At 30.7% G+C, this 25,961-nt stretch overlaps 1 protein-coding gene and 1 long non-coding RNA gene across 5 annotated transcripts in view; one reads left to right on the top strand and one right to left on the bottom strand.

Moving 5' to 3' along the window:
• The window catches only part of LOC121115979 (uncharacterized), a 28,403-nt gene extending 10,034 nt beyond the window's left edge, over nt 1-18,369 (bottom strand). For 2 of the 4 annotated variants that reach the window (XM_040710168.2, XM_071887933.1), the window contains exons 1-7: nt 3,376-5,609; nt 3,147-3,302; nt 2,703-3,084; nt 2,568-2,640; nt 2,189-2,384; nt 1,591-1,695; nt 1,287-1,511 (exon numbers count right to left, since the gene is read on the bottom strand). In XM_040710168.2, coding sequence (XP_040566102.1) covers nt 1,287-1,511; nt 1,591-1,695; nt 2,189-2,384; nt 2,568-2,640; nt 2,703-3,084; nt 3,147-3,293 — 1,128 coding nt within the window. In that variant the 5' untranslated portion in view covers nt 3,294-3,302; nt 3,376-5,609. Of the gene's footprint in view, nt 1-1,286; nt 1,512-1,590; nt 1,696-2,188; nt 2,385-2,567; nt 2,641-2,702; nt 3,085-3,146; nt 3,303-3,375; nt 5,610-17,980 lie in introns of those variants that run through there. The other 2 variants (XM_040710166.2, XM_040710167.2) reach the window with 2 other exon arrangements.
• A 1,453-nt stretch (nt 18,370-19,822) lies between these two features.
• On the top strand, nt 19,823-22,023 carry LOC121116469 (uncharacterized). The gene is made up of 3 exons (XR_005863870.2): nt 19,823-20,018; nt 20,583-20,647; nt 20,715-22,023. It is a non-coding gene; the product is annotated as an uncharacterized lncRNA (long non-coding RNA).
• Nucleotides 22,024-25,961: the final 3,938 nt, after the last annotated feature.

Raw genomic sequence — 25,961 nt, 5'->3', positions numbered from 1 at the left:
TTCAAAAATCCATAGCTATTCACAAAATTTTTTTCAAAAGTCTATAGCTATATTTCAAAAGTCCAGTACTGTTAAAAAAAACTGAAATTTTTTGGAAAACAATCTATAAAATTAAATTCCAAATATTTCAAGTTTTAAAAAGAAATTTCAAAAATTAAATTTTTTGAAAAAAACAAAACAAATATTAAATTTTCTACTAAAAAGCAAAAATTGCTTTTTTGGGGGAGGGGGGGGGAGGCTATAGCCCTTTTAGCCCACCTCTTACAAACACTCATGGTGGTCAAGTCTTGCCCACTTGTCGGTCCCTGAAAGAACGTTAAATCGATCACTAGTTACGTCATACGTTTATTTTATTTTAATAAAACATGAAACCAAGGAAAAATATAATATTTTCGTAATATTGTATTATAATGAAAACAGGAATATTTTTGCAAGATATGTGCATTGTGCAATGCTCTTAATAAACCATCAACATTTTTGGGAAAAGTTTCAAGCATAAACAGTTAAGAGGCGGTCTCAAGGACAAATCCGAAGACTGGACTGTACCGAATAAACAAAACTAATCGTAACTGTTGTGATATATGTATGCAATTATAATATTCTACACGTGTATTTTCCAACCAAATGCTCCTAAAATTTATATATAAATAAAAATCATGATCTACTGTGCAGACTAAATAATTGGCCTATTTCCTTCTGCTAATACTAAAACAGTCTTTAGTAGCTATAAAAAAATTACAACCTGACTAATGTTCATCAAAGAATCACTAAGTAAGTTAGAAAGTAAGGAGAAATACTCTCAATATAATATTCATCAATTTACTCTACATATCTATGAAACCTTCTATTCCTTGAAATATTCTTGGAATAATTAAAATCTACATTAGAATAAATCTAGGGTTTTCGTATTTGATTTGTAAGAATGCATTATAACTCTAGACTGTTGATCTGTTATTTTTTGTCATGCAAATAACTTCTTAATAAAAGGAAAATGAGATCATCATGCATATCGATTTGTTTATGGTACTTATGTAAATATAAATCAAAAATACAAAAATACGCATGAGTATCAGATGTGTATTTTCATATAAATAGATCAATCCGAATACCAGAGGCTTATTAAAATGAATAAAATAAAATAAAAATGCATAATTAATTAATCAGGGATATGTAGAAAGGGATTGAAAAGATATGTAATTGCTACTACAATGATCTAAAAACATTTGATTGTAAAAGAAGAAAAATATTTTTTTTCTTCTTAAAATTATATAAATCCGTGGCCTTACCATATTGACACGTTGAAATTCTCGACTAAGCTCTAATTGTTCTTGTGAATAAAATTCTAAATCTTCATAAGATGCGTTGTTATTAGGTAGATTGGTATGGTGACTGACTGGTTGGGGCACTGGAGAAGTTGGTGACATGGAATGGCCAAGTGGGGAATGAGGACTTCCTCCTCCAACAGCATCGACAGGACTTGTACATCTTCCTCCATAGTTCATGGGACTACTCTGTAAAACATAAAAATATATATCCATGTAACGTGATCCGTGGCACAGATTACAATGGAATGTGTATGTAATGACTCACTACTTGGGTTTGCGTGTATAAATGACTACTGTGTGGATTTGTATTGTAATCACCTCCTTCTGAATGATGATTTGGACTCCAGGGACTTGTGCTAACATCAGGACTCTGAATTAAGAACAAAAGAGGGTAATACAAGTAAAGAAAATAAGAAATGCACATTTTTGAGCGTAGGTAGTGTTGGATCCGTCTAAAAAAACTAAAAAGACTGCAGTCCAAATAAAATTTGTCAGTCCTAGGACTGGTCTTTAACGGTCTTTGTTATAAATTACAACAGCTAAAATTACGGTTTTACTACTAACTACATCATTTGAGTCGCTGAAGTTACATCATAATTCATTACCTCTTTCAAGGAGACCTGTAGGATATTATTACTAAAACATATTATTATACGTTCTAACTATCATTTGCCATTTTCTTAGTTCTTATATTCTTCAATCCTAGCTATGAGTGAGGAGGAAAATAAAAAGATAGCTAGGACCGTAGGACTGAAAGACCGATGTATCATTCCTTAGTACAGTTGAATGGTAAAAAAAGATCGGACTGATCCAACACTAAGCGTGGGTAAATACGTAGGTATAATGTTCATTGGTGTACTCACTGAAGGATTGTATCTTAGGTGTGGCGTTGGATGCTGCTGACCTGATGAACCATTTGAGAGTCCAGGAGGTGAGTTTTCATTCGAGGAACAACCACCCCCGTTGGACCTATCATTAGAAATATTCACCCCAGTAAATGTAGAGAGATCAGGAAGAGAGCCTGGCTTCTTATCACTTGGATCATTTGGTAATAGATATCTAAAATTGAAATGTAAATCCATTTTCAAACAACTCATTTATACAATTACAATGAATTTCTTATGTATCAACTTGCAAACAAGAAAAATACATGCTACATATCACTAATATATTAAATAAATATTGGTGAATGGAGGATTGAAGTCCCTTCCCTTGACCGGCTAATGCCAACAATTGACTCACTCAGAAAAGTTTGTTGTGCTTTGTTTTGGTGAAGACATTTGATGAAGGCGTCGTGTTTCTTCATCCATGGAAACTGAAAGATCATTATTGCACAAATGATACTATTAAAGTCAATAATAAATAAAAAGTCCCTACCTTCAGAATTACTTCTTTTATGAGGAGATGAGGATAGTAGATGTGAAGGCCCCTGGGTTTTACTCAAGTTTTCGTGACTTCCTCCAGCACCATGTACAGAGTGATGCAAAGAAGAGTCTGACACAGTTCGTCTCCAATCCACAGGATTTGCAGGGGGTAGTAAATGATAGGAGGACCCATAAGGGGATGTATCAATACGATTTTTAACAGAGCGAATAGGACCCGGTTGTTGCTCTCTTAAAGAGATATGATGTCCGTGAGGACTATTTGCATGATGAACTGAATGATGAGGGGGGTGGTGATGTTGGTGCTGATAACTTTGGAGTCTTTGATCCAATATTAGAGGTATACCTTCCGTATGAAGGCCGGGATGCTCCATACTCTGATAAATAGTATATGTATATACATAACTAATTATAAATAATTGGATGAATGAATGATTACCTGTATTGCAGCATTGACGTTCGGTAAAGAGCCATGTCGATTTGAAGAACATGATATATTTGGTGGTAAGAGTCGAGAATTAACGTCAGAACACATGGTATTGCTATAAGCTGGAGGTGGATGATGTACGTTGTTGTGACTACTCATTGGCGAAGACTGCAAAAACGAAACTTCTAATTAATCATCAATATCAAGAATCGAAGGCAAATCATTGCTAATAATACACTACGTTTTAAAAGTAATTATTCGAATATATACATTCAATAAATCTTCAACTCTATATTAAGGAGCATCCAGGGGCATTGCTACAGAATGTGGGGGTATGTCAGTCGGCAAAAATAGGACGTCAGTGTCAAAATTTGAAATATGTAAGTAAAGTTGTCGTAAAAAATCTCGAAAATTTAATAACCATAAACATGATTTTAGGTAATTTTTGAACCCTTTATCAACAATAAAACTGATTCATATTTAACTGAGTTGTTCTTTTTGTAATTTGAACACATACACATATACCGGGTGATTTTTAAATCACCCAGTATATGTATTATCGGCCTTAAAATAGGCCCTTAGTCAGAACTCCAGTAAGTCTATGTTCAAAATGGTCAGGGTTACAATGTCCATTTTTGATTTCTATGTTTTACATTCAAAAATGCTTATGAGTTACAACTCTATTTATTTTGCGTCTATATATAATAATACTTCTAATTAGTATTACTCTATCAGAATACAAAATAATTATTTTATTATAAGGAGTTTCCTCTGAATAAGAAAGAATGAACAGATATCTCTGATTTAAGATTGCAAACATGAAAGACTCAAAAAAATATTGATGACACAGGGTCTGGAACTTATGTTTACCATATACCAGAGGGTAAGTTGAAAAGTTCTCTCCCTGACAATATCAAAAACTGTGACTTTTATTTAAAAAATGACTTTATTTGTCTACATAATCTCCCTTTACTTCCGCAAACTTGATAATGAGCCTCCCCATTGTCAGTATTCCTTACTGGAAGTGATAGTCTAGATTTTTTTTGAAATATGGATCTACAGCCCTCTTAACTTCATAGAAACAAATTTCTTTAAGCTTCGAACAGATACAAGATTGAGGGTACTAAATCACGAAAATAAGGGAATGGCAGAGCAAGTAATATCAAAAAGCCTACAATTTTCCCCATTGTCAATGTACTCTTGTGGCAGATACTTTGTTCTGGTGAAATATGATTTTTTGCTCTATTAAGCAAGACCTCATCTAACGTTTTTTTTTGCATCCATCTGGCTAATAAGGTTGTTTGTAGTTTTCAAGATAATTTACGATGTGGTTGGCGTTTTTGGCCTTACTTTACGTGGGTAATCTTTGAGGCGAGGCTTAAATTCAGCTATCAACTTTTTAACAGTTGACATGGAAGCTTTTGTCAACTTTTCTTAGAGGTTAATCTATCCAAAACGAAGAATTTTATAACCGCACGACATTGAAACATCTCTTGTAAACAATTTACTTGAGCAAACCAGTTGAAATGAGTCATAAAAAGGTATGAACCTTGCACCCAGCAGGTAATATAATTTTTTGCCGATGGCAGCAGCATCTCTATGTCAAGTCAATAACGTCTTACCTGGTTACGGTCCTGGTTCCTATACATATAAAGCTGAATTCTAAGGTCACACTACAAAATGAATCGATTTTGGAAAGGATGAATTGACAATTTATATTTACATATATACTGATGTATCATCTTCAAACCCCAAAAATTAAACTTAAAAAAAAGAAGATGCTCTGCGTCCATTAAAGTTTCTTGTTGGTAGGCGAGAAAATTATCTTTATTTATTTCTTCTGGCATTTTTCTATCATTTGTTGTCAAACAATCTTTTCATTCTCAATAACATCAATCCCATTTAAATTTTAATATAACAAAGTATTAAAAAATAGATATCCGTACATATTTGTGAATTTAATAATCCTATATCTATCCACAACAATTTCATTGATTACTGCTTGTCAATATAGACCAACTAAATACTCGAATTTTTGTTCATATATTAAGAAAAGTTATTTATCTCCTCAGAGTCTCTACTAAAAAATATCTAATAACTGCCCAAACGAAATTTGTAAAAATTAAAAGATTGATAATTTGATAAATATACTCATACAAGTTAAAACTTGTATAAGTAAATTGTACACATTGCAATAATGAGACGTCAGATGTAAACAATGTGAACCAAATAATTCCATAAGATGGTACTTTATGTTAGAAGCCTATATGAAATATAAATACTAAATTCACATAAACTAAATGTAGTATATTTATCAAGAAAGAGGGAATACTATTTAATAAATAATTGATATATAGTTGAATGGTTGGAAATTTTATTTTATTTAGGTTGTTCCTTAAGAGACAGCTCCTTTCAGTTAAAATCAAAGAAAATGAAGTAAACCAAAGCAGGAAATTCCTCATTCTGTTGAAGTGGGGCATGGCTCCAACCACTATTAGTGATTGTTTAGTGATGAGAAAGTTGGAACTCTCAAAATGATCTGGGTTTCGCTATAAAAGGATCTGATTATCCTCGTAAAATCTATCGAACGCAAAAACCACAGTCAGAGATGGTCCTGTAAAGCCCCCTTGAATTTATATTTGTAAATACATAATAAACAGAAAATTTAATAGATCAATATGAAATTATAGTATCAATTAGTCCATAGCTTGTAATTAAAATGACGGATGTAGTAATTAAATAAAGACATAGAAATTAATTATAACTTGTACATACACGGTGCGTAATTGAAAACTAGACATTTCTTAATCTGGAGGTTTAACAAGTTTAATTTTGGAAACTAGGGAAGCTACATTAACTAAACTTTGTACAGAAGTTGGTAATATATATATATGTCAACTACATCAAATACTCAGATGGATCAGTTACAGTTGATCCGTCTCGTTTTGAAATACTATTTTCTAACTCCATGTCCGATTATGTAGCATGCATGTACATGATAATTATGTATCGAAATCAAATGTTCATATAAGTGTACAAGTGTGGATCTAGGAGTAAATGCTGCTAGAAAATTCAATCAGCAGGATATTGCTACAATAATAGACATACGAATACTATAATAAATAAATATATAATATACATGATAATTAATCAAAAGTTGTAGACATTGTCTCAAGCAGACCTTATCTAGTAGGTACAATGTATATGAAATGAAGTACAATAATCAAATTTAATAGTGGAAAGAATCAAAGAATATTATTTATGTATTCACATAATTAATTATTCCTGACAAAGACAAACTCTGAAGACACAATGCTTGATTCAAAATCACTTATAACTATGTTAATGATAGGTACAGAACTAGTTTGTTAATCAAAACTGATGTGGATTTTCTTTCTGTCCAAATAATTTATTTAGAATATTTCTTGGGGCCTTTTTAAGGGAATGGTGCATATTAGTGATGGACGATTAACCGGTAATCGGTTTTTTTTTTAATTTGCCATGGATTACTGGTATTTATCTATTTATTACTTATATATATATATATATATATAAAATAACAATTAAGTCATTTTTCCGTTTTACTAGAAAATAAAATATTTTTAAATCTAATATCATTTGCAAACTTTTTTCATTTTTGAATTTTATTTCCCAAAATATTTAATTTTTGAATTTTTTTTCCAAAAAAAATTATTTTTTCGATAGTTTGTTTAACAAAATTTCAAGAACCAAATCAAATATATATATATAATCCTGTGGACGCCACCGATAGCAAAATGGTATTTTTTAACTATTATTTAAAATACTAAATAATCGAAATCGGCATCAGGAATTTTTACTATAATCGTATCGGCATAGTGATTTTTTTAATTGTCCCATCCCTAGTGCACATTATTTTTGAGACTCGGTCCGTGACCAAATTTTTTCCAGTTTGGTCTTAAGGGATTTTTTCTAGACCAAACCGTGGATTAAAATTTAACTAGACCAAAACCATACTTTAAAAAAAAAAAAGTTTGGCCAATAATTATTTTCTCCGTATCTAAAAAAACATGAAACTGACGACCAAAATTTTAAATGATAAAAAATAAACTGAACTATCCCTTTTTTCTCAAAAAACTTTTCTATAAAAAACACGTTGTTGTAGGACAAGATCAAGGCCAAAATTTTTGGACTGAATTTTACTACGAGACTGGTTCAGATCCAATAAAATAAAATTATGACGGTCTCAGACAAGTAAAGATTTCCAGACTGCAGTGGTCCAGTTTTCGAAGGAGAGTACAATTTAATGCAGTAAAATTGATATGTGTACGTTCGCGCCACGGTGATTCCTAGAGAGAAAAAATAAAACTTTATGTATATGGATTTCAACAAAAGATTGTTAGATGGAGTAATTGTAATACTATAATGTTTACTTATACTTAATCAGTGGAATTCCATCCAACCAATTAAAGGAACATTAAAAAAAAAAAAAATCCTTCCATCTCTTAGGAGAGTATACTCCATTTCAGTAAACTTCCTCACACGATTTAATTTATGAATTCTAATAGATTTTTTGACCAATTGATTGCAGACTTTAAGGGTTTATCATAACAGTTTGAAGAGTCAAGATTAAAATATCTTTTGAGATACAAGTTTTTGTTGAAATCTCGTTGATTAAATCTTAAAGTCGAGGAGGAAGGATTTGAGCGATTCCCCTTTTGTAACTGTTAAATATGGACTTTTGCTCTGGAATTGTACAAATATTAAGTACTGTGTTACCTCGCTAGAGCAAAAATATACAGTGTATTGTTTTGTCAGTTTTGATGTTTTTGATTCTTTTCCCCTATCCAGTATATATAGATATATATATATATGATTATTGTTCTTTTAATTTTTCAGATGGAGTTGCACCAAACTTATCCTGGTACAGACCTCTACTACTCATTAAATATTTTTGAGCTGCACGAAGAAAACCAAACTCACGCAATAAAAAGGTGTCAGATTTAGTGAAAGGGTATTCATGAGCCAACTGAAATTATTCAAGTTCTCAAGAAAATAGACCCCACATGGTCGAACATGGGTATATCCTGGTTATCTATGATTTATTCAGTCCTCCCTCTTCTTGGTCCAAACGAACCCAAAAATTGTAATACACGTTTCATCAATGCAAGGGAATTTTTCACTCTCAGGAAAGTTTAATCAAAGACAAACAGTCCCCTACGAATGGTGATTTTTGAAATACAATTCTGTCAAGGGCAAAATCTTCGAGTTCTCACACGATAGTTGCAAAGCAGATCAAATAACTTGTAAAATTTTTGAATACACGCGCTCAAAAAAATAAAAAATATATATAATGAATCCATTCATAGACTTCTGCAAAAAATGGTTCTGGTATCGAATGTCCACCTCCTCATTATTTCAAAATAAGTCACTGTGCGATCCAACGAAGAGAACTTGCTCTTTCTGTGGATAAGAAACCGATACAAGCAGACACATGTTCTACAAGTGCTCAAGGATTCATGGTATTGAGGAAGCCGCGGAGAGGAACAATCTCGCAGAGTACCATGTGAAGCTAGATGTCCTAGACTTGCCCACAAAGACGTCGAGCCGGCACTCCAACTGTAGAAAAATTGAAAATAGTCTAGCTGTGAGTGTTCTTTCAATCATCTATGCAATCCGATGTAGGGGAAAGGGGATCTAAGGCGGTTTTTGAGAAATACTTGGAGCAGTCGATCCGTGTTCTTGGATATTTCGCAGATGATCGATGCTTGGATCGGGAGGAGGGAAAATAAAATAAATAATACTTATGTATACAGGAAAATGGTCTCTGTGTATTTTTCATTCTCGTCTTCATAATTGTCATGTAAAAAACACATACACACACAAAAAAACATCAAATTTGTTTGGACTTATTGCCGATTTATATTACATCGAATCTGGAATCAACTACAAAATAGTTCATAATTACATTTTAAGGATATTTAAAATCAGTTATTTGTCTTTTTTTTGTAATGGTAAAGTTTAATATAACAGTGTAATTATTAGTACTAATAATTGGCATGAAGTAGCCGTCTAGGCAGTTATAGTTAGGCATCTTAGAGCCGACTAAATAAAAAAATATTGAATAATAATGCACGAAAATATTATGTAATTTTCTAAAACATAAAATATTTAACGAATATCATTTATAAAAGTCTTAAATGCAGTTAATTTGTACTATCAGTGAGTAAGATAAATCAATTGATTAAAATTATTCACAGAAAATGATGATCCTATCTAATTTGTACTCTTGGGCTTTTGAATTAATAAATAATAATTAAAAGCCTCGTTGAAATTAGCTTTCTGTTATACATAGAGTACATACGCAATAACACAAATCGAAAATAAGAATGTACCAATGCTAGATATTTCCCAATTTTTATGAAATTCTGGATTTAGGCTCAATATATCCAACCTCAAGACTATGCAAATAGCCAGCAAGATCGAAAGAGGTCGGGCAGAGCGATCACCCTAACCTTCATAGAGCTGAAACATTAATAACTAATAGGGCACCAAAATTCAAGGAGTTGTATAGTCTTTTTATAGATAAATTTCCCTTTTTATTTAATTGAAAAAAATTACTTTCAATATCCCAAATTATCGTTAAAATATCACCTTGAGAATGAGCAGGTTTGTAAGCGTTCCCTTAATTTTTTTCCCGTTCAGCGCTCAGCCATTATATTTGTCAGAAAATATTAAGTCTGTCATGGACCCTGTTAATGAAAGAAATGATCACCCAAAAAATCAACTTGTCAGTATATTGTTTGATGAGCGGGACCACATTCGGGAGTTGAAATTAGCAAAAATAATTAAAGCTAAAGGAACTGAAATTAGCACTAAAAGCAGTATATTTCAACCACCAAAAGTAAACTTTTATGCAAGACACTGAGGTTATGGTGTGGCACAATGTCAAGTTACAGCACTACCGGTTCTTCAAAATATTGCTAATGAGGACCTTCAAATCATAGCCAAAAATAAGAAATTGTTTATTTTCCTTGTCACACGCGATCAGTGGAAAGATGTGTTAAACTGGCAACATTCTGCTTGACAAAGTCTAACTAACACAATTTCTAAAGATGGCTATATAAAGATTATATTGCAATTTCGAGTAGCGATCCCAAATTTTGGACACAAAAGTAAATTTAAATTCTCAATTTTGTCGTGGATTTTATCTCTCAATTACTTATATTATTTTTCTATATTTTGGATTATTGATTTGAATAATAAAATACCTTTCAATATTTAATTTTAGATTATTTTAGGCAATCACTTTAGTTATGGAAAAATGTAATTATTTACAAAAATTCGAAGACCTGTAGACCCTCCAAATGATGCAAAATTTTAGTATAATTGATTTTAATAATAAAAGTTAGGAATCGATTTTGATAAAACTTGGTACTAAGATTATATAGGGTCCAAGTAAAAGGCTATTACATTTTGAGAAGTCAAAGTCCAAGGTCACACCAAAAAATTAACATAGGTGGAGGTTATTCACTCTACCTGAATGCCTATTCTTGTTTTAATCATAAAATAACTCTTAAAATTCATTTTTGTATTATTTCAGTTTAAATCTGTGAAGACGTAAATTTTTACAAAACTTTGAAGAGCGGTAGAGCCCTCCAAATGATGCACAATTTTTTTTATTACTATTTTCATATGTGTGTAAAATTACGCAAATTTGAATGCCTCTTTTGATTGCATAGCTCAGAAAAATACATTAACAGGACACCCTAATGACATAGGTCGATGCATAAAATAAAAAGTATTGCAGAAGAAGTGTCTCCTTGTCGCACGCCTCTTTTGTTATAAAATAAGTATTTTTGACCTCCTTATTGGAACCACATTCTAGTTCCATATAGGATAACACCTACCATTTGAATAATATAGTCTACAAAAGTCTTCCTGTAAGGCCTCTGGATTATATATTTGTGAGATAGGGTATCGAAAGCTTTAGCGAAATCAATTGTTATTAGCGATACATTATTATCAGATTCTAATAGAGTTTGTATGGTAAAAGCTACATTGTCCATTATTTTGCCTTTAACAAAACTATATTGGGTAGTATCCACTCTTTTTTTTTTAAAACTATACTCTACCTATTAGCAAGAACGTGTGAGAAAATTTTATATATTGCATTTTCAAAGGACGCAGACTATCTAAATATCTAGGATCTTTATTGGTACTACATTGTACAGTACTTGATCAAATAAAAAACATATATCTCGATCCAAATACTTAATTTGAAAGGAAAAACATTTATATATATTTAAAAAAAAATTAATCGACATTTTTAATATTTTATTTCTCGATAGTTATTTGTATTACCATACGTACAATAATCAGTAACTTGGTAATTTTTTCCTCTTAACCGATAAACAATAAATAAATAAAATATTTGGCGCTATAGTGGCTACTGATTGTAAGAAAGCGTTCGATTCCATTCTTCAGGATTATATTCGCATGGCAGTTAAGCATTTTCCGCACAGGGCATTTCTCCGATATAGTTAGAGCCCTCCTTCTCAACGAAACATCTACTATTACGAGCGAGGTAGAAGTTATTGGTTTTATATTTTTAGATTGTAGCTGATGGCAAGGATATCCCTCAGGTCCTTTACTGTTTGTCATGTAAAGTGAAAAATTGGCTTTAACCTCAATCCGTAAATATTGTGGATTTGGGATGAATTTTACAGATTCAGAACATTTATCTGAACGCCTATGTCATACTGTATAAAGAGGCTAATTATGAATTGCAGTTTTCCAAAGATTGAAAGTAGTGCTGTCTCATTTCAAGAAGTTTGAAATGAAATCTGGGCTCAGCTTAAATGTTAAGAAGACTAGTGTCCTCCCTATTGGGCTATGGTTCCTGGCGATGATGGTAGGATCATTCCCAGTTATCCTGTAACCAACAAAGTTATCGTGCTTGGGATTGAGTATGAAAGAAATGCCGAAACAGAGGCTTACTGGACTTATTTAAACGTTAAGATGATCACTAATATTAATAAATGGAGAAGCTCAAACTCTTTATAATACCCGTATTGTTCCCCCTTGGTTTATATAAACGAACATCCCTGCCTGCATTAGCCGATAAAGCTATAAATGGAGAAAGGAAATAACTGTCTGGCTATTCGTAAGTCTTATATTCTTGGTCTAATTAGAATAAGAAATCAGTCTTAGGATTTCGATTTTTAGGACTGTCAGTCCTTGAAGTTTTTCCTACATTGATGGCTCACTAAGTCAAATAAGATATATGTGCAATTTATTAAGAATATTGCTATGTAGTTTATTTTATAATGTAACAGAATAAGGAAAAAAAGAAAAAAAAAACCCTTAATGAGAGATATCTCCCGCGGTCCTAAATAAGCTCCGACACAGCACTAGTTCAAGAGGTTATGGTAAAATACCAACAGCTAAAATGACCAAGTTAGTATCTACTTCATTTCAGCTGTTATAATTACTCTAAAAACGATTAAGACCGGCCCTAGGATTGACAAAATTAATCCTAACCGGATTGATAGGTCTGCAGTCTTTTTAGCAATTGTTTTTTACAGATCCAACCCTACTAATGAGTAATCATAATCACTCAAAATAAGTGATCTGTCTTTAATACATCTATACATAAAATTTAGACATTAAATATCCTTCGTGATTCGTCGATACACAATTAGTACATTAATTATGTCATGAACTGTTAAAATCTTTTTTGAGAGAGCTTCTTCAATCTCCAGACTTACCAGATTCATCAGATTTTTAAAATAATGTTTTTTCCATCAATTTTTACCAATTATATTAACTCTCGTACTTGAGTCATAATTGGTTGTTGACCTTTCCAGACTACCCTCAGCACTGCAGACTATGTAGGGTTGATTTTTATCTCTTAAGTACAACTAGACTATCATTGTCATACAATCATTTCTCCACAATTTTTAAAATTAATTGTATAGATTCATAACATTAAAATCTTGCATCGTGTTTTATTCGATACTGTATTATAATATTGCTTTTTAATGTTTTATTATAAGCCTAGCTATATTATTCTATTTTTAGATGATTTAATATATTTATAATATTATAGTTATATGTCCACACCTATAAAAACGCATATGGTATTTCTTTCAAAAACAGAGACAGATACTTATTTTAGACATAGGTATTTTTTAGTAAAAGAAATAAATACTGACTTTATTCAAGGTTTCTAATAACAAATTAGTATTAAATGAATTATTTATTTTCGAGATTAAAAGTTGTTCAAACTTCTGAGTTACGTACCTCGGGCTATGTTTAATTATCAGATCAGATCAGATTCTTGGGCTCTGGGGACAAGTTTGTTTTTTGCAAATAAGTTGATTTTTTCAATAAAACAAGATCGATTGCCCTTGTCGCAAAGATTGTTTTAAGATATGGATATTCGATTCGAAGATGCACCAAAGAGATTAAAAATCCCAAAAACAAATTATTGTACTAACGGACAAAGGGAAGGGAATTAGAAAGAGAAATAACGAGGTAGTATCTCATGATGGTGGAAAGAGGATGATATTGCTATTTATTCTAATTATAATAGCCGAACGGATGGAATAACTTCAAAAAATGTCTATTGACAAGTTTTACTAAATTCTTGAGTTATTTACAGCATTAATAAAATAATTTTAAATACTATATACAATACATATATAAATAAATATAAAAAGACAGCGAGGGATCAACAAGAAATTATATTCCAGTTCAGCATAAGTATTAGATTTATAACTAATGAGTTATTTCTTCGTTTATTTATGAAAAAGAATAGAGTATGAACTATCCATGATCTATAAAGTGAGACGAGGGAATCGACAGTTGGCAACAAAAGGAGGCTATTTTTGTCTTAGCAACGTAATACCTTGGAGGAGGAGACATGATTAGGAATGCAGTCCTAGGGCCGATCCAAACCTACTAATTTGTATGGGAAAGAAGGAGAGTTGACAAGGATCTACTCATAAATAAATATTGATATTTTTTTCCATCAAGTATAAGCTTCATTACACATTTTAATTAGGAAAAGTGGATTTATATATTTTATCGCTATGTGTAGTACATACTGTTTAGGTACGTCGAATGCAGAATAATAAAGCTTCCAGCTGTAATAGACTGATGAATAAATAAAAATATTAATACTATGAGATAACATTTTTGGAGACAGAGTCAATGTGTATAATTAACTGAATAGTAAGTAGGTAGTAGTAGCTACAAAACATACATTTGTAAAATAAAAGCAATTAAGATCTTCCAGCAATACGATTCATATAGATATTTATATATTCTAAAATGTTGGAAAATCAATATCTGTGATAAACTATATGTATGTAGAACTTATACATAAAATAAAGTAAATAAAATAGATATAAGACAAGCTACTCTCACTATCAAACACACATCCAGATCATTTTTCTATTGTTCAATTGACTTTACTACGCCAGAGTATTCTCACTATGACATAAAAGTTAAGGAATTTATATTCAACAAACAAAATATCTTTAGAATATATTAGGTATGTAAATAACTATACTTACCCCTAGTAGGGATTTATGAATCACACACACAAAAAAAGGACACGTTCGAATCGGACGCAAAAGCCGCCCCATGAAACAGCCTTTGATAAATGACGTCATCATGGATATCTACTTTATATCTAATTTGAACTTCCAGTCTATTTCAGGACTGATACAATCCCAACTACTAGTACTGAGACTCTGTCCAAGGGATAATTTTTCCCCAGTTCGGTCGAGGTTAGTCAATTATTTCTATTAACGGGTTTAGTCTTATCTAAGGGATTTTTTTATACCCATGTAGACCGAAAGTTCCTTTTCTATAAAACCTTTATTTCAAAGACAAAATGTGGGGGGATTGGATCGTAAGAGATTTTTTTTAGAGCAAATTTTACTAGGAGACCGGTTCAGACCAAAGCTGGCCCAAATTTGTCAAAATTATAAAGGTCCCAGATCGGTAAAAGATTTTCAGACCGAAACTCAACACTAATGTATACATACTTATAATATATACTCGTATATATTTTGCATAATTACTGTGTACAAATTATAACTTGTGTGAGCCAATTGTACAAGTTGCAAGTAAAAAATGAGATGTAAAGTTTTCAAAAGAATAATTTTAAGTATTATGTGTGATAAGGATAATGCAACGAAATATTGAATATTTTATCAATGGTCGAAAAATTTATAATGTAGTTTTTGACTAATTGATATTCATTGGTATATTATTAATTTTAAATGCCCACAAAATGAAATGTAGTTTAATAGGTGAATTATAATTTTTCACGGCAGGCTAGGGCATTTTTTTTTTAGGGGGGGGGGAATGAATACAATTTTTGTACGACTTTATGATATATTCTTGGTATTTCGCCTTTGCCAAATTTATGGCCAGGCGTTTGGGGTGAAAAAAGATGTTATATGAGACTTAATCAATTTTATTATATTATGGAACCCTCTATCTGTCTCTGTTTTAGGATGAATGATTGTCAAAAGATAATAGTACCTTCGATGATTTCATAAATTATTCATTAAGACCTTAGGACCTCATTTTTTTAAAAGTTCAAGCTTTTACAAAAACACCAAGAGAATAACATAAAGTGCAAGAACGTCTGAATTTACATATAGCCTGGAGCTTAGGGCAGAAAAAAGTAGCATATATTCAGCACTGTGTCTCAAAACAGGGGTGTCTGCAGGTGGTGGGCCTGTATTTTATATTTAATTTTTGAATTTTTTTTTTGAATAATTTAAAATTTTATATTTAATTTTCGAAATTTTTTTTTCAAAAAATTAATTTTTTTGTGAATATCTGTAGATTTTTGAACTTTTTTTTCTAAAAAATTTATTTTTTGAGAATACCAATGATTTTTGAAATTTTTTTTCAAAAAATTTAATATTTGAAATTTTTTTCATAAAATGTAATATTCGAATTTTTTTTCCGAAAGTTTTATATTTTGTAAATGGCTTTGTGTTTTTGAATTACTTTTAGACACAATTAATATTTGAAATTTTTTACAAAAAATTTAATTTTTCAAATTTTTTACAGAAAATTTAATTTTTCAAATTTTTTACAGAAAATTTAATTTTCAAATTTTTATCAAAAAATGCCAAAAACCAAAGCCCCCCACCAAAAATAAATAAATATATATATGTATAATCCTGCGGATACCCCTGCAAAAGGTTACAGCCACAAGTAATAGATTCAGCACATAGTTTAGAACTCGGAGAACCACATATTATGTCCACAAATATATAAATTTCTATAATTAGATCGTTACTCAGGAAATGCTTTGACTTCAATCTTTAGACAAACATACTAATATAAATATATTAGTATGTTAATAAAAGTTGTTCAATAAGAATATTAAATTTTTTGGAAGGAAAACCCAGGCAGAGAAACATTTTAAAAGTTTCAATTAATCATGTATCACATATAGGTTATGTAATACCAAGGGTTTGTCCACCAACAAATTTAGTAGAATATTTAGAAATAGAAACAACTAAAAAAACGAAACTTATCTACATAAATAATTAATAAAAGATGTATTGTAAGACATATTATCTCGTCTTTTCTCAATGTACACTTTTGCCCCTAGAGAGCGTCATAAGAGAATACATTTTCAATTTGATAAATTTCTTACAAGAATTTAACATTCAGCAAAAAAGTTGGGTTTTTGAAACACACAAAGAATTGAAAGTTTTATATAACGGATTTACTATCTATTTCCCTAGTGATTTGATTAGATTTATTCGTTTATTTAAAAAAACAAAAAAAATGCTACAAATAGGGATAAAGTTTTTCCAATTTTCAATATTTCCTAGATTTACACAGAAAATCAATTTGATGAACCTAGTTTCAAGAAAGTATAGAATATGGATACTACTAACAATATTACTGAACTTTTCAAATTTCATTTTTTGAACAGGAATCATAATTTCAATTGATGTAAGCAGGTCAAATATATTGAGAATGATTAATTATAAAGTCCTCCTTCCCAGTAAATACGCGTAATAGCAGGCTTCTTTATGGGACTCAATAGATACTCAAAATAATGAGTCACATTATGAGGTGGGTACTTCATAAATGGGAAACTTAAAGTATTTGCGAGTTCAACATTATTAAGTAATTTTCTTTTAATAACTAATAGAAAAATCTACTGAGAGGCGTACAAAAATGTGTCCATATTCATGATGAATTAATGATCGGAAAAATTTAATTCCTTATTATAAATAAAATCCTCCAAGGGATCAAATTATACACTCATAGTCATATGGAGTATATTTTTAACTACATTCATTAAAGGCAATGAGATATCACATTTCTTCAATACAGTAGTATGTATTATGCAAAAACAATAATATTCCTATTTTTAATGTAGGTACTATGTAAATAGAATAGTACACATGTACATTTGAGGAGGACCTCCTCTTATTGACTTTAGAGAGAACCCAGTCAAGTCCTACATCAAGAAGTCGCATTGTTTGAAAATGCGCGTAGTTTGACTTTTCTACACATTAAGCAAAGGATATTAGAATATGTACGATAACTATGCTATGTATAATATACATTAACACAAAGTCGCAGATTGTCGTCGTTGTTTGACGAGTTTTATTATTATGTAATCATCAACATTATCCAGTTATATATAGGTAATATTAATACAGTGCTTGGTATCAATTTTTCTTCACTTTTTATGTTATTTTTCTATAAATGCCCCATTCATTTTTCGCTTTTGCCACTGCGGAAGTGGCAAATTCTTTTAAGTTAGAGTTGATAGTTTAGTAAGAAGAAGAGAGATGACATAGTCTTACTGGAATTCTCCCCGCAGTTCCTTTCACCATAGCACACTCTGACATGATTTTGTCATATTCTAACTTGTCCTCAGCTTCTTTTTGTTTATGTAAAGCAATTTTTTCACTAAACTTTCGAGGATTGTTATGGCTGCAGGATGCCATCTTGAAGAGAAAAAAAACACAAAAAGAATAAAGGACACACTTCAACTTGAACTTCCTTCCCGTTTTATTTATAAAAGGAAAAATTGAATTAATTTACACGAAACAATATTAATTATTATTTCCTTGCACATAGCCACACAACACAAAATGACTGACTAACAGAAAAATAATATTAATATTATTATCAATTTGACGGCCTAAAAGGCCGGATCTGCCTTTTTTTTCTCCTTGGATATTTTGACGACGAAAAAAAAAAGATTTTTTTTAGGCCTTCTCTTTTTAATTTTAAAAAGAAACGTATGTATATTTGAGAATAGATAATCTCGCGCGTTTTGCTCTCCTTGCCTTTTTTCCCTTCCTTCCTTGCTTCTTTCACCCACTCTCTTACGATCTTCTTTTTCGCTCCCTCTCTCCGGCCCTCACATGAAAGGAGTAAGTATTCAGTTTTCTCTTCAATTGAAAAAAAGAAAAGAAGAGAAAAAAAGGATAATCAATATCTTAATATGTATTAAAATTTCGTTATTATAAAAAATGAGCGCTAAATTTATCTGCTTAGAAAAATATCAAGAAATTATGGGCGGCCATAGACAATCATTCTTATATTTCTATATGGTAAGCTTGAACTAAGAAGAAAGCAACAAATGGAAGCAAGGAAGGCAAGATCCCCCTCCCTCTCTTCTTCCTATTCCCCTGTATGATGAATGATGATATGTGACAGTTTTCAGCGCTATCCTTTAACGCTGGCCTAATTCATAGCCAATGCAAAAAGATACAAAAACAAAATTGTCAATTCTGATTCCATGAAAAAGGAAATGACGCAATGACGCAGAGCAAATACTTCGAAGTAATAAATAGAATAGTAAAATAGGAGAGAAAAAGAACATAAAAACCCTGTGTCTTCATGATCTTTCAGGTGTAATTCCCTTCCCCCCCCCCCCTCCTTTTTTACAAACATTGTACGACGCCATTTTGTACATAATGTAGCATTTGTTGTCTTTTGCCGTTTTTCTGTGTTTGTACTTTTTTTTAATGTTGATATTACATAAAGAACATGAAATAAAAGCATGACCTAGCAATGTCTGAAGAGTATGATGTATACAAGATGTAACTTCTCTAAATGAATAATTTTAAATGAAGGTTGTACTGAACTTGGGATTAGGATATTGCAATAATTGAATATTCCATGAATGATCACTTTATATCAATTTTGTCATTTTTGATTATTTAAAAAAAAAAGAAATACTCAAATATATATAAGTTATATTAACCTCAAAAACTTCATGACCAGACATGTAATTTAAATAGATAAAAAAGAAATAATTGTAGAGTTGGAAATTAGAATGATCAATGTTGGTATTAAATAAGGCATTTTAAGACAAAGAACTTGCAACTTGCATAGCTAATGAAGTTAGCATACATTTATGATTAGTATGTATTTGTTCAAGATATGTAATTGTAAAAAATTCATCAGGAACTTCACATTGTATTATCAAGATATTATATTATATGATTAAATAGTACATCTCGGCAGGAGAGTAATAGGATTTAATAAATTATTAAAGGATATTTGTGGCAAGGCACATCCTTCTAGGTATTCATTTGACCAATAATTATTAATTAAATAAAAAAAGAGCCTAGATAAGAATTCATTTACAACAAGGGAATCACGTGATTGATTGTCTTCACGGCAGTACTAATTAATTATCTTCTCTTCATTTTATCCCAGTGTAGTAGTACTCGATTTACAGACGACTTTATAATATTATTTTTTTCAGCTGTTGATTTTGCTATTTCTCTTCTTCCTATTATTTTTGTTCTGAAGTAACGTTGATTGGTTGAATAAGAATTAACTCATGTTAAGCTGTGAACAATTATACTGTGCAACAAAATTCAGGTCTGGTAACGCTTGTTGGCTAAAACCCTCAATTACTGGGACGTCCGCAGGGAATTAATGATTCTTAGTTGAAAATTTAATATTTGAAATTTAATTCAAATTTTTTCCCCAAAATTTAATTGTCTACGAATAGTTTTGGATTTTTGAAATTTTTCTCAGAAAAATAAGTATTTATTTTATAGTTGAAATTTGATTTTAGAAATTGTTTTCCAAAAACTTCTAGTTTTTTCTTAACAGATCCGGATTTTTGAAATTTATTTTCACGAAATTAAATTTTATGTAATAACTAATTTCCAAAAAAATTTATATTTGAAATTTAATGTTAGAAATTTTTTTGAACAGCATTGGATTTTGAAATTTTTTTTCAAAAAATTTTAATTTTGAAATTTCTTTTTCTATAAATTCCTAATAAATAATATTCCAAAAAATAAAATATATTCATTTATATTTATATTTAATCTTGCAGACGCCCTGGAATTAGTATTGCTATTTTAAGTATAGAAAATGATAAAAAACATTGCAACATTCGAAGATTGAAATATTTATTAAATTTTCTTTATACAGTTCCAACAAAATGGATCTAACCATACAGAATTCAAGTAAAATGAAGGGCCTTATTTGGAGGCTAGGTAATATTTTTTTCAACTGCATTATACAATAGCTAAAATATAAGAATAACTTTATATTACAACTTAGAAAGATTTGCCGTACCGAATACAGTGCTAAAATTGTGAAAAAAAGAACACTTCTCGGCCAGCGCTGAGCACTTTTAAAGGCAAGTTGTATTAATTTTTTAAGATTTTTTTAACTCTCTAAAAGGATTCATTTTCCAAAGTTACTAGAACAGGTTTTGGCAACAGGAAAGTGGCTAGGTAAGTATAGCATATTTATTAAATAAATCTGTTTCTTTCTATATCTGGTGACGTCATTGGGACATGTCTTTGTTATTAATAGTAAAAAGTAAAAATTAAAATAAAAGTTATGATTACCGGAGAAGTTTTTGCTTGATATTGGAAGGCCTGGATTTTGGCTTGTCAAGGAAAAGAAGAATATAATACTTATGAAGCAGGTATTTGTGCGCATCATTTTGATCCTTTTAATTTGTAATAAAAAAAAATATAGCCTTATTTCAGAGAGTTATTAAGGTTTATTTAGAGTAATGTAGCTTTAAATACTAAATTGCGCAATTTGGGTTTGTCTTCTGGCTTCAGCAGCAGCTTCTTGGACTCTTAAATTATAATTGAGTGATTATATTCTAATGAATGTTCAAACTTTAGAAAAAAACCCAGCACTTTTGGGAATATTTTTACATGTTAAATATGAGCCACATCGGCGGATGGTATCGGGGTTACGATCCAGATCATTATAAAAATAACAAAAATCATCATTAAAAAGCTGGGTGCAAAATTCCCAATCCATACTCAGAGATAATACACAATCTCCTTATGCTGACGATTTCCAAGTCTAAATATCAACTCAACACCCTTTAAGAATTGCAATATCGAGCCGTTCACAGCGACAATTTTGGGAGTGGATAATGATTTACCTGGTTTGCTCAATGGCAAGTCTAAGTTTTTATAAACCCGCAATAGAAGAAGCTATCGCATCACTATCACATACTACAATTTTGTTTTAGAAGACGAACTCCCCTCTGTCGACCAATTTGCCAATGTGGAGTTTGTCCAGTTCAAATTCAAAAACAGAATTGATTATTAACTTACATTTTTAGCTCTACATACTTTAACATAATGTCTTTTTTCTTGTAGCCCCGGCATTCGGCCTCCTTTGCAGGGCACAGTCTTCCAAATTGATGTTGAGCCTTGAAATCACACTTTTCCCCAGAGATTCTCTTCAGTCCTCGTCCATGATCTGCCACGACTTTAATTCCACCTTCCTCCATGACCTCTACTATTAATATGTATTAGTTTTTGTTTTTTAAACAGTTGCTTCAATGATGTTCAGTAACAATTAATCAATAAAAGTTATAGCCAAGTAGTACAATATATTTTTATTATTTTTACAATAGTTAGTAATAAATTCAATCGTCTATTTATTGTACAAAATCCGATGAATTTTCCAGATATCAGAATACTACTCTTATTTTATATCTCGAATTCAAATTATATTCATTTGTGGATTGATAATTCTTAGGAAGCAGCCCATTTTCTTCGACTATGATTGTCCGGTAAGAAAGGAACAACTTTTTAATTTTATTTTAGAATAGGAAAATAATGGGATTCGTATTATTGAAATGGTTTCTGATATGTGACCCAAAAATATCCAACTTTGAACAAAATTAGTACTATCTACTGATTAAACATACTTTTCTAATCCATTCTACAAAGCTAGACGTATGTACGCGGTACCAGATGTCCCTCACCTACTGAAGTTACTGAGGCATCCTTTTCATTTATCAGGGCTTTCAATTAGAGGATGGAACTCTCATTTTAATCGTGACAATTAGAAAACTATTAGATAAGGATAATGAGGAGCTTCGAATATGTCATCAATTAAGTTTTGATCATTTAAATGTACTTGGAAATGCCAGATAACGGATTCGGCCAGCCGCTGAATTATTTAGTCATACAACAGCTACTGCCATTCAACTTTTAAATCAGGAGGATCCATCTAAATTGAAATTTGCTGACTTGATCGAACTTAAGATAATTGGATTGATATCATGAACAGTTTGTAACCTATAACCAAAAAAAGTTTTGGATGTGCTTCTGGAGTTAATTTGGAGGAGTGAAGGGGAATTCTTCTTTCATTGAAAAACATGTGGTAGGAAATATGAAACAAATTAAGAGGAATCACTATAACGAAATCATCCTATCCGAGTCATCTATGTTAAAGCCTTACCAAAAAGGCATAATTATTACACAAACGTTCATCATTTATCTACATATAGCCTCAAACGTGACGACGAGGTAGAAAGAGGGGGTCCATTTGATTCATTTTGTAATTTAAGTAAAAAAAAATATTATTTTCTTTCAGAGAAAATTATCGAAAAAAAGAAAAATTAGTGTGTATTATTGGGTATCTAAAAAGATAAAGAGGGATGTAATGAGTGGTCAATTTTAGTTTCCCTTCAACTGATGCTCAGTAAAAATATTTTTGCCTGCTTCGAGACCAGCTTCAGCAAATTTTATTCATTTGTTGATTGGCTTTGTCCCCAATAGGATCATGGAAGGGTTGTTGATGTTTTCTGAAGAATGGAATAGTGATATTAGTGTAGATAATAGTGGCTCCATTCATTGGTGAGTTGAGCCACTTCGTAATAACACATTTGGATAGCTAGTAGAATGAAACTCATCCGGCTAAAAAGTATATCTTGTTATTTCTTTGATGACGTACCTTCAATTTATTAAACACACACACACACACACTCAAAAATGACTGAGACAGAAAAAATGTGTTTTATTAATATAAATTATTTAAACCCACATTAGTTAATTGGGATTTCATGTACCCCGAATACTATAACGTTGCTTTTAATTTCATTTAAACTACATTTTATCGTTGGATTTGTTTTAGGATGCTCCTCATTACATGAACATTTATTTTGTTGTGACAATGTCTTTTTTTAAGTAATCATCCGTAAATTTTACAATTTTTAATAATGGTTTGATGATTTTAATTAATTTCTTCGATTAAAACTTTGTAGTTCTTCTTCTTCAATTTGAAAGAAGATCATTTTTCATAATTATCAAATATCGCTCCTGGCATGAACCAGGACTTGACCCAAACACTGAAAAGATGGACTCAAATTATTGGATCTTTACTCTTTCCTTTTTTTAGTATTTCACAGTAATGAATTCTTACCAATGCATTCATTGTTTCATGTAGCATTGTTATACTATTTATTCAAAAGAATATTGAATTCTCTATTGGCTTCCTTTCAAAATATTTACAAATAAATCAGTATATTTTTTAATAATTACTAATAAACAATTAGTTTTTTTTTAAGTTAAAACATTTTTGATCTACTGAAATGGATAAATATCATTTGCACCAATCTTACATAATTTTATATCACACCACATAAGAAGAAGTAGTTAACATTCCTTTAACGCTTAGTTAACATTGTCAGTATTATATTGAAATTCTTCCTTTTTATTAAAACACCAGTTGTATAATTTTTTTCTCCCTTTTTTGAGAGTGTGGAATCCCTCTTTATTAAATCCCAGCCTTGGGGTATTCCATAAAAGAGAAAGACAATTGATATAAATCTTAAATATTACATTTACCTTGAATATTTTTTCAAACTAAGATACGTCGCTTCTTTGCTTTAAAGGGATAATAAAATGGAAAACCAAGCAAAACTGGAATTATGATTCTTCTCTGAAGTCCTAAATAAATACATAATAATTATAATAGTCGGTTTTTGACCTCTATGGGTAAAAATGAACTTAAAAATCAAACTTTGGATGTAGTTTGAAATTTTGAAATGGGCGGAACAAATTCTTGAAGACTCTGAGGTTTTCCAATTTTATCTTTGGACTACAACTCCACACTTCCTTATTCTTAGGAAATTGATGGAAGGAAATATATTTATCTCCTTTGGATTCGATGGAATTGAACTCATAATGGTTTCACGCGGTAGAAATACAAACCAACAGCTCCTTTGATCGTTATATAATTGTCTATGGGTCAGTTCACTGATGGGTGCAAAGAAGTTTTGACCTGTTTTCAATCATTGGATTGTTTTGAGGGGAACTCGATGCAATGCCCCGTTTATTCATTTCCTAAAGGCTTAAACGATCTAAAAATAGGAAAGACAAAAAAACAAAAGTATTTCTAAAGAAAACACATATCCTGGATATTATAGACGGATAAATTAAAAATACACCAATGAGGGAATATTCCTCATTGGTAACATCCTTGTTGAGAAAAATGTGATCATTTTCCATTCTTACAAATAGTTTAGAATGACAGAATGTTTATATTATTTGAATTAGTCATTCCAAGTTGTTATTTTAATGTATACATTTAATGACTAGATTTTATTAGAATAGATTCTAATCTAATCTTCAATAATCACTCAAACAATTAATGTAGAGTAAAAAAAAAAAAATGAAGACACAACTCGCAGATGAAGTATTTTACATTTTTTATCATGTTCCAAGTTTATTTTACATCATAAAAATTAAAAGGTTGTGTTAAATACACACACACATCGGTCTGGGAAAAACTGTACACAATAAAAAAGAGTGAGGCGCAAACTTGTTTGTGTCCATCAGTTTGTCAATATTGTTTAGGTTGCAACTATATACATACAAAAGTCGTTCTCACTTTTTAGGACATATTTTAAATACTTCTAACTACAGATTTATATCTGTATAAACTAATTCAAAGACGAAAAGTAACACCAAGGATTTGTTAAGAAGTTATAAATATAAGTCATTGTTGTTCTCAAACTAGAATTGAGGATCAATATTAAGAGTTATTCCTCCCTATATCATTGCTAGGATTGAAGTTTGAGCTGAGTTCAAACCTCAATAATTATTCTTTATGATTTAAAATGTTTTCTTCTTTGTAGAAGTAGAAATGATCGGATTAATTTCATTTTGGATGCAAGATATTTCTTATTTTGTTTACAAATCCATGAATTGGTGAACTCTCTCTCCCTAAACAAGAATGGTTTTAAATCAAAAAACCTCTTGATTTTGAAAAAGATCATTAGTTGAAGTTTGAAAAATATCTTATATATACAAAAATAAAGTTTTGAATCTTTCTCCTCCTCGGTTTATTTTTCGGAGATTTCATTACCCAGTTAATTCGTCTTGAATTGTTGCAATTCAAATAAACACTTATTGCTGAAATTCAAATGAACAATTATTAAAATTTAATCAGTTGAATATAGACAAATAGTGGGATTGTATAATTAATTTGACATATTACTTTGGTAATATTTTGTAGTACCTATGCCCTATAAGTATTGGA

Source organism: Lepeophtheirus salmonis, chromosome 4, assembly GCF_016086655.4.
Source record: "Lepeophtheirus salmonis chromosome 4, UVic_Lsal_1.4, whole genome shotgun sequence".
Lineage (NCBI taxonomy): Eukaryota > Metazoa > Arthropoda > Copepoda > Siphonostomatoida > Caligidae > Lepeophtheirus > Lepeophtheirus salmonis.
The sequence above is the reverse complement of the archived record's forward strand: the minus strand, read 5'-3'. Positions and strand labels throughout refer to the sequence as shown.